General features: G+C 38.6%; 2 protein-coding genes across 4 annotated transcripts in view; both read right to left on the bottom strand.

Annotated features, from left to right (window-relative positions):
- Positions 1 to 749, bottom strand: part of LOC134179724 (leucine-rich repeat-containing protein 71-like) — a 6,059-nt gene extending 5,310 nt beyond the window's left edge. For 2 of the 3 annotated variants that reach the window (XM_062646663.1, XM_062646664.1), the window contains exons 1-4: positions 604 to 748; positions 228 to 528; positions 100 to 171; positions 1 to 37 (exon numbers count right to left, since the gene is read on the bottom strand). The exon at positions 1 to 37 is cut by the window's left edge and continues 32 nt beyond it. In XM_062646663.1, coding sequence (XP_062502647.1) covers positions 1 to 37; positions 100 to 171; positions 228 to 528; positions 604 to 682 — 489 coding nt within the window. In that variant the 5' untranslated portion in view covers positions 683 to 748. Of the gene's footprint in view, positions 38 to 99; positions 172 to 227; positions 529 to 603 lie in introns of all 3 variants that reach the window. The other variant, XM_062646665.1, reaches the window with a different exon arrangement.
- Positions 750 to 985: 236 nt separating this feature from the next.
- Positions 986 to 7,489, bottom strand: LOC134179723 (integrin beta-1-like). The gene is made up of 28 exons (XM_062646662.1): positions 7,398 to 7,489; positions 7,222 to 7,334; positions 6,731 to 6,807; positions 6,569 to 6,673; positions 6,437 to 6,500; positions 6,245 to 6,376; positions 5,919 to 6,009; positions 5,752 to 5,860; positions 5,602 to 5,691; positions 5,458 to 5,541; positions 5,303 to 5,389; positions 5,148 to 5,243; positions 4,736 to 4,825; positions 4,581 to 4,657; positions 4,464 to 4,518; positions 4,335 to 4,393; positions 4,186 to 4,273; positions 4,059 to 4,126; positions 3,934 to 3,990; positions 3,627 to 3,696; positions 3,462 to 3,534; positions 3,047 to 3,165; positions 2,567 to 2,665; positions 2,354 to 2,507; positions 2,018 to 2,119; positions 1,823 to 1,953; positions 1,705 to 1,761; positions 986 to 1,620 (listed from the first exon to the last, which is right to left on the bottom strand). Exons 2-28 carry the CDS (start codon positions 7,286 to 7,288, stop codon positions 1,543 to 1,545), a joined length of 2,379 nt encoding a protein of 792 aa, XP_062502646.1. The 5' UTR covers positions 7,289 to 7,334; positions 7,398 to 7,489; the 3' UTR covers positions 986 to 1,542.
- Between the last annotated feature and the right edge of the window lie 786 nt (positions 7,490 to 8,275).

Genomic DNA, 8,275 nt, shown 5'->3' with positions numbered 1-8,275 from the left:
CTCTCCGTCAATCGGATTTCCACTAAGAGCCACATGCCTACAAAGCTGACACTTCACTCACAATATCAACATCAGCAGCAACTCTAGCAATTAACACACTTAATATGAAACTGTATGACTAAAGAGGTAAACGTTGAAAAAGTCTGTTCTGTTAAGCCCACGTTCCACAGCCTAATCAACAATGTGCTTATAGAGTTACTACAGCGAATATGAAAATTACAATTTACTTGATTGTTGTGAGTTGTGAACAAGACGGAAGTGCCAAACTCAAAGCGTTCAGAATACGTTCTTCTAACAACCATCCACGTAAATGTATAGCTTTTACGACGTCTTTCCCGCAGTCTTCTTCGATATCTGCGAGTATTTTTGCGAGGAAAAATTGTCTGTTGGGTTGATAAACCACGCCCACGCTTTGTTCTTGTTCCTCGTCTGGTGGCGGTGCTAGAGACCGTGGAACCACGGAAATCGGGTATATTCCTTCTCTTTCGCATAAAACAGGAAAGTCCGTAACGAAATATCCCGTTAAACCTACGGAACCTGACTTTAACTTGTTTATAGCACACCAACATATGCAAAATCTGTCTTTTGTTGGTTAACATTTACCGTCATTAGTTTCTGAATCAGATGACGTTCTTTCACCTTTATCAACTGCCTTCTGAGTTCGAGAGTCCTTTTTTGTCATCGCAAAGATCAGTTAGCTGTCACAGTCGCTAGGCAACCAGCAGGACTGGAGTTATCACGTGACTTTGCTGACAAAGTCCCGTAGATTTCGAATGGAAAACTGTTAGAATTAAACTACTACAAAACGGTAAGACGGACATGTCGACGGCGAGCTGGGTGTCAACATTCACTAGATAACTACTAATTATAAAAAGCATTCGCTAAATTAGTTAATTGATATCAAAGTAAACTTGTAAAAATCAATGTCCTAGTCTACTTTCGCTGAACTGATTTCTAAACACAGGTGCACAAATACCGAGATCTAAGGTAAATATTTTAATGTAACACTAAGTTACGTGTGTTTGTCTGAAAGGTGTCTCCTGGTCCTGTACACGTGTGTGTGTGTTGGCCACCCTTGTCTTCTTAGTTAAAGGCCTGTCCACACTAGACCAGAATGGATCGCGATCCGATCGGGATAGCGAGCATCCACACTGCACTTTGAAAACGATACCTCCGCCTCATTTCGCTATCACGTGACTGATGACCGATGTGTGTATGTGTGGTTTCTTTGCTTGTAGAAAGCGTTGATACAGCGACGTAAGGTGAGCGAGAACAAAGACGAGTGAGGAGTGCTAGATGTTCCGACTACACGCGTAGCGTACGTGAAGGTAACGCCCACTATTTCTAATTGGATCAACCGATCGCGATCGAGTTGCAAGTGTGGACAGCGTTGCGGTTGGATCGCGATCGGATCGCGATCCAGTTGCCAGTGTGGACGGGCCTTTAGTCTCACGTCTCGATCGCAAAATGTCAGGTCAGTAAGATGTAACTACATGACTACTCTACCGTAATCGTAGCCGTACAAATATAATACTGATAGTTCTAGTAAGCAGCAGAACCACGTTCATAGGTTGGGTTCTGTACTTGGGTTGTCGGCCCCTTGTACAATGGATTATCAGTCTAATCACACAAAAAAGTTATATTGCAGTGAAATTAGTAGGCCTAGCATGCACATCGCTGCATGCCCTCACAACCAGAGCTGACCTGAGTGAACTTTGCAGTTTCATTTTCTCTTTTGAACTCCCGGTATTCAGCTGCATCCTGCCAATAATTCAGTGTTTGGTCTAGCTGCTTCTGATAAGTTGATCACAAGCGCTTTTACCTTGCATGTTGTAACTATTTTCCACAAAATGATAATCAAAACAGCCGCAGCAACAACACCACCAGCAATACCAATTAGAACCCAAAAAGTTGAGTCCAAGCCACTCGTTGACTTTTTTGGTCGGGGACAAACTGTAGTGATATTTCTTAATGAGCACATAGCTGATATGTACAAACTTACACAAAAGCAACCTACCTGACTCAATAGCTACTTGAACACCACTGCCGACAACCCATACTGAATAGTGGTATTCACAATCATCGAGACTACTTGAGCAGTAAGTCAGTGGAGTGTCATCTAAAGACAACACAGAAATTAATTGCGCAATAAAAGCGGCTTAATTAAGTTAAGGCACAAACAGGCAATAGATATAGATAGGTATAGCGCAGAAGCACAACAACCCACATCAACTTGGACAAGCATCCAAGACAAAAAAGTTGAACTGAAAACAAATATTGAAACTAAACATTTTACTGTAGCTTACAGAAATATAGTAAATCTGATAAATTCAGTGTATGCAAAAACAGTTACTTTTATGAAGTTCGAGAGATGAAGAAATAATTCTAAGAGTGTCACTTTGAGGACAGTGGAAACTGCAGTTAGTGCCGTCCTCAATGTCATCTGTACCAAATGCCAAACACAAAGCACACTGCTCTGCTTGCTTACACTCATCTCTAACACAAGCCTGCAAAATAGAGCAGAGTATAGTTACACATTTCTTGAATATCAAGCATTTTCACATACTTTACTTTCACATAGCCCACAGAATTCACCACGGTAACCCTCATTACACGTGCAGATTCCACACTTGCATTCTCCACGACCACTGCAAACTCTAGAATCCTTTAACACAACAAATCAATAACAGCAAATCTATATTACAAGGAAATTACTGTTAGGAGCTGATATTACAACAAGCTCTACAAAGTCAAATGTTTGTATACAATCTTGTCTGTATGTCTACATCTATTGTGGCGGAAGCAAAATCTTTTGATAAACAGAAATAACATGGCTTTACAGAGAATTCAGCAATATTCCAGCAGCACTCTTTTGTTCAAACTAATGGTTTTAAAAGGTCTATCACTGTGACATGCATGTGCGCATGCACACAAACACAGACACACACACACACACACACACACACACACACACACACACACACACACACACACAAATTAGTTGAATTCATTCTCCAATAATATTATATATAATAATATATATTACATGTTGGTTATTCTTGCATTCTTTTTCTGAAATAATGCAACTGCAGCTTTCGCCAGTAAAACCTTCTTTACAGTTGCACTTTGATACGTCGCTGCATATACATTCTCCTTGACTAAATCCTAAGCAAACAAGTCACAATGTCATAATGTATATGCCACATGCAAACCGTGGATATGGACAAACCGTGGATTTCTAGTTTTCCGGGTAATTTTAGGGTTAGAGATAGAGTTAGAGTCAGGGTTACGGTTACGGTTAGGGTTAGAGTTAAGGTTAGGGGTTATGGTTAAGGGTATTAGGGTTAGGTATGCATGGTTTGTACAGGTAATCCATGGATTGTCCAAATCTGTGCTTTGCGCACAACATGTACATCAATTAATCATCTCATGTGCAACACAACAGATGCACAGTATCTTACCACCACATATTTTGCCAAACTCATCTTGTTGACACGCAGCTTTGTTGCACTGACAAAATTTGCCTTCATAACCCTACAAAAAATAAGAACGAAACGTTGCAATAGATGTATCTAGTAATTCATAAAACCAAGCTGTTGGATAGCTCAATTAGCAGTAACACTTGCCTCGTCACACAAGCATGTTTGACAAACACAAGTGCCATGCCCGGAGCAGAGAGTGTCACCATCTATCAACCTAAAGGCAAACTTTCTCAATCTATTTTAATGCTACATGTTGACTTATGAAATTAACCATATTGCAAAGCAACACTGGTTTTTACATGGCTTAGCTCAGGTAGGGTTTCATTAAAACCAGTGACCCAATAACATACCTAAGGTTATTGGCCACTAAATCTAGTGAAACCTACCTAAAGCAGAACAAAATCAATATGTAGGTATGTGGCATGGTTCCTATGCTTATAGTCAACCTCACCTGCAGTCGGAGACATCTATCCTGTCAAACTCTGTGCAGTTGCAGTATTCACCAAATCTGACCAAACAGCAAACATCTGATGACTTGCCTTTAGTAAGGAGGTCAGAGGCTGTTATACAACTGACCTTCCGGGTGGACACTGACACTGACCACAAACCAACATTCCAGAATGGCAGTCACTTGCATTTGGAGACTAAAATGCAATACATTGATTTATACTCACTCTATTATGACACTGTCAACAAGTTGTACTGGATAGTCAGAACATGCACAACGACATGCAGAAGTCACGTTGATGTACACAGTTCCGAATCCAACAAATTGAAGTTTCACAAATGAACTGTACATTAAATATATTAGTCATTAATCAATGACACACAAATCATCATTGACCCATTGACCTTGGCAGTTTATCAATTAGACTGCAGTCTGTGGCTGTAAGACGAATGGAGAATTTGACCTAATTGGTACATGAAGAAAATTCACACAACTGTTGATTGCCACATTAATTAAGAGTATAAAGCCCCTACCTCTCTTCCTAATGGGACGTTGTGACACTCCATGCCATTCTTCTCCACTCCATTTCTGGAAATGACTAAATGGTGAGACAACCACAAGAAATAAATGCTGATAACTACTCCACTAACCCATTGCAATGAGATGCAACTTGCACAGTCAATCCTTCCACATGAGGCAATGTAGGCACAATAGTAGAAACAATTTGCTGAATGAAAGATTTCATCACAGTTAATTAGCACATATCTTATGACAGGTTTTTGTCTCATCAATAAACCATACACACATCGTAAGTTTGGTGAATGAGTTGTACTATATTAGATGAATTTTTCTCTAACGTCTCAATGACTACTCCAGGCATTGCATTCGACATCATCTAAACAACAACAGATCGAACTACATACATACTGTAAATCCAGAAATTTTCAGACTCATGAATTTTAGTACTTCTGCCTATAAAATGTAGTTCATACACATGTTAGTTTAGTATGGGACATTAGTACTGTACTGTAGCCGAATTCAAGTGCATCTACCTACTGGTATTATTTTAGTATTCATGCTATTTTAGTGAACCAGGTATCTGTATGAAAATAACTAAAATTTCATGAGTACAAAATTTTTGGATTTATAGTAGCATGTAAATTAAGTGTGTCAAGGGTGTTAGATTCATAATTGACGGTAATTAATTAACAACATACCTCATGATTTTTAATGTATTCTTTTAATGTGGTGTAAATAACCAGTATATCATTTTCTTGTATCTTTTCACGTAACAATCCTACAGATGGATAGTCCTGCAAAAAACAATTAAGTTAGACAAAAAGTTCGAAATTGTGCACATACTGTAAAGTACCAAATTTAATGATTCTGTGTATATGCCACCATGTCCTGATCCACTAAGATGACAATTTCCATCATGTGGTTTTACTATTCCAGCTAACTGTAACGTAACAATTGAATAAGTGCTTAGACCATACTATGTTTGCAGAAAAATAATCCATATACTACCTTTCCATCTCCAGCAGTATGTTGAGAAATGCTGTCAGTCACTAACACAAGTAAGTGATGAGCTTTATCTCTCCAGCCAATCTCCTAAATGCATCTGGAACTCACTTTTTATTTTCCATACATAAACTGAAATTGTGTCTATACGTTTTTGCAAACAATAGCTTGCAGCAGTGCATCAAAACCACCCTCTAAATCATCAAAATTGCCTGAAATGTTGATGTACTTTAACGTTTCCTGTATTACAAAAAATTTGTGGTATGTATATCCACACCCCTCAAAGATAATTAAACCAACCACAAGTTCTGTTGGATCATCAGTTAAAGGCAAGTTGTTGACAAAAGAGTATGGAAGAGGTGCTGGACAATTCACCTTATCTTTGCACTTTATATGACCTACCTCCAAACTGATAAACACAGTGAGTACAAAAATTGTACATCAATACAGCAATACAGAAGTCTCACTTTTTTCCTTTAGTGTAAGGAAGAATAGGCTTGTCAATGAAGCTGCCAAAGCCAAAACGAAGATTTTCTGATCGACTTTTCAAACCATCAACTTTAAAATGTACAAAAGACGTTAGATATATAAATACGTGTGTGTGTGTGTGTGTGTGTGTGTGTGTGTGTGTGTGTGTGTGTGTGTGTGTGTGTGTGTCCATTCATATGTCTGCTTGTGCATCTGTTAATAATTAATTCTACACAAAACTCCTCTCTCTAGCTGCATGCCTGCCTATATATGCTAACTTTTAAATTGTATTAAAATCATTAACACATATACAATTAAAACTAACTTATCGAAGTTGCAAGTGTTTCAATGTTTCTCAAGTCATCGAGCATTGTAAACGAAATGTCCACCAACAAGTATAAGTCAACAGGATAGTTCTGAGGCGACATTACAGACACTTCTATTTCCACAGGAAAACCTGCATGCATATAATCATAACTCAAGCAGTCACACAAGTAAGAAGAGTATTTTAATTAACCTGGTCGTAGTTGAACTGTTACTTCCTGTGGTGACACCTGAAACTCATCTGACAATGGTTGGTTCTATAGCCAGACAGCACAACATTCCTGCACTGATCTTGTGCAACATCTTCAATAACAACAAGATCAACCTTTGTTATGATCACTGAGCTAGCTGCCACAGTAACGTCTAAACATGATGAGGATATTTGCGACAATGAAGAAGTCAAACGACATCTTGCTTTCCCACTAAAGTCCTATAATAGGTCATCTAATTAACAAGCCAAACTACAATAAATTAATGCTACACTTGCCTCTGCCTGGCACCAGCTGCAAAGTGGGGATGCACTGATGCATGTGTCACATGTTAACATTGCCACACAAGGATCTTCTGTAGTATCCAGACATAAAGCCAGCAATATTTAATAAGTCAAACGTGATTATTACACAAATATCTTCATCTTCAACTAATTATAACCGGCTTAATTCATTATTATTGGTACAAAAACCTAAAATTAATGTGACTAATTGTTTGTATTCCTGTTGTTGAGTCATGCACACACGACATATACTGTACATGAGGTGGCATTCTAGGATGAGATCCCAAACACCTTATTTATTAAAGGTAAACTAAACTCCGCCGGATCTCCACGCCATGAAATTGATCAAGACTGACGTGCGTACCATGTATAGTATGTATAGAGAAAGTGACTATGTCTCTATGTGTTAGCCTACTAGACTATTGTGTATACATTGTGTGCATAGAAGCTTTTATCTTGACGAGGACAGCATTGATAAGGCTAACCTGCACCGTGACTTGAAAAGAAGCACATCAATGTGCTTAGCCATGAAATTGTCAGTCTTCTTGTCATCTTCCCACCCAAAAGCGTATCACTCTCGCCAGTTTCGTCGAATCAACTGAATGGAATGAAGTTGATATCGCTAGATACAAACCTAAGTACGTAGTAAGCGGACACTAACCGTCCTAAGGCCCACCACAGATTACTGGACACCAGCGGCATCAACAACCAACAAGAACGCAGACAAGAAGAACCCAAAGTTACTAGCCGTATCCTTTGCACGTGTCATTAATTAACTAATTGTAATTGATTAATGGACGCCGTCTGCACCTGTAAATGTGACAGCCTCACCTACAAATGAACCGCAATATTGTTTCTTCTGCATTTGCACACCGTGGGTACACGCTACGTGACAGACTGAGCTGACGGCTTCTGTACGATGCATGTCCTTGAAATTGCTAAATGTCTAGTTACAATTATTGCTCACCTTGCAAATCAGCTGAGAAACAGTCAGCAGAGCAAACGACAAACAACCATGTCCATGCACCTTCCCATGCCAGCTCTGACAATGTGAATTATTTTGATGCAATCAATCTCAAATTGAAAAGCCTTTCATCATAATATTATAGAAGACAAGAAGTTTAGATAGCTATTCCACCACACATTAGGCTATAGTAGACCTACACTATTTTTAGATACATGGTAGTTGAATGCTTTCACCAAAGGCCTATCAGTCTATGTGTCATTTCTATGTGCCATTTCTATATTAGGTGCCATCAATTTCTATAAATTCTATATTTACCATTTCTATTATGTGCCATTAATTTCTATACGTACTGCCAGCTAAATCCAGTAAACATTCCGAACTTTGATCTGGAATCAAATTGAAGATGTTTTCCTATTAAGAAGCTCACTGCAAGGTAAGTTAACGTTTGTGACTTTTTGACAGAAAGAAACAACAGAAAAAGTAATCATGATAGGCAACATTTCTGAAAAAATTTAATGTCTGGGTTTGAGGATTATTGCAACCTCAATATTACGTGATGAATTATAGTATTA

Source organism: Corticium candelabrum, chromosome 5, assembly GCF_963422355.1.
Source record: "Corticium candelabrum chromosome 5, ooCorCand1.1, whole genome shotgun sequence".
Taxonomy (NCBI): domain Eukaryota; kingdom Metazoa; phylum Porifera; class Homoscleromorpha; order Homosclerophorida; family Plakinidae; genus Corticium; species Corticium candelabrum.
Note: the sequence above shows the minus strand (reverse complement) of the source record. Positions and strands in the feature narration are given on the sequence as shown.

Bases quoted from the DNA above. Each gene is read 5' to 3' on its own strand.
- LOC134179723 (XM_062646662.1), bottom strand. From the start codon at position 7,288: ATGACAAGAAGACTGACAATTTCATGGCTAAGCACATTGATGTGCTTC. The intron at 6,501-6,568 runs GTTGATCTTGTT...GTCTGGCTATAG, and splicing joins GCTCAGTGATCATAACAAAG to AACCAACCATTGTCAGATGA. The intron at 1,954-2,017 runs GTAGGTTGCTTT...ATATCACTACAG, and splicing joins TCAAGTAGCTATTGAGTCAG to TTTGTCCCCGACCAAAAAAG.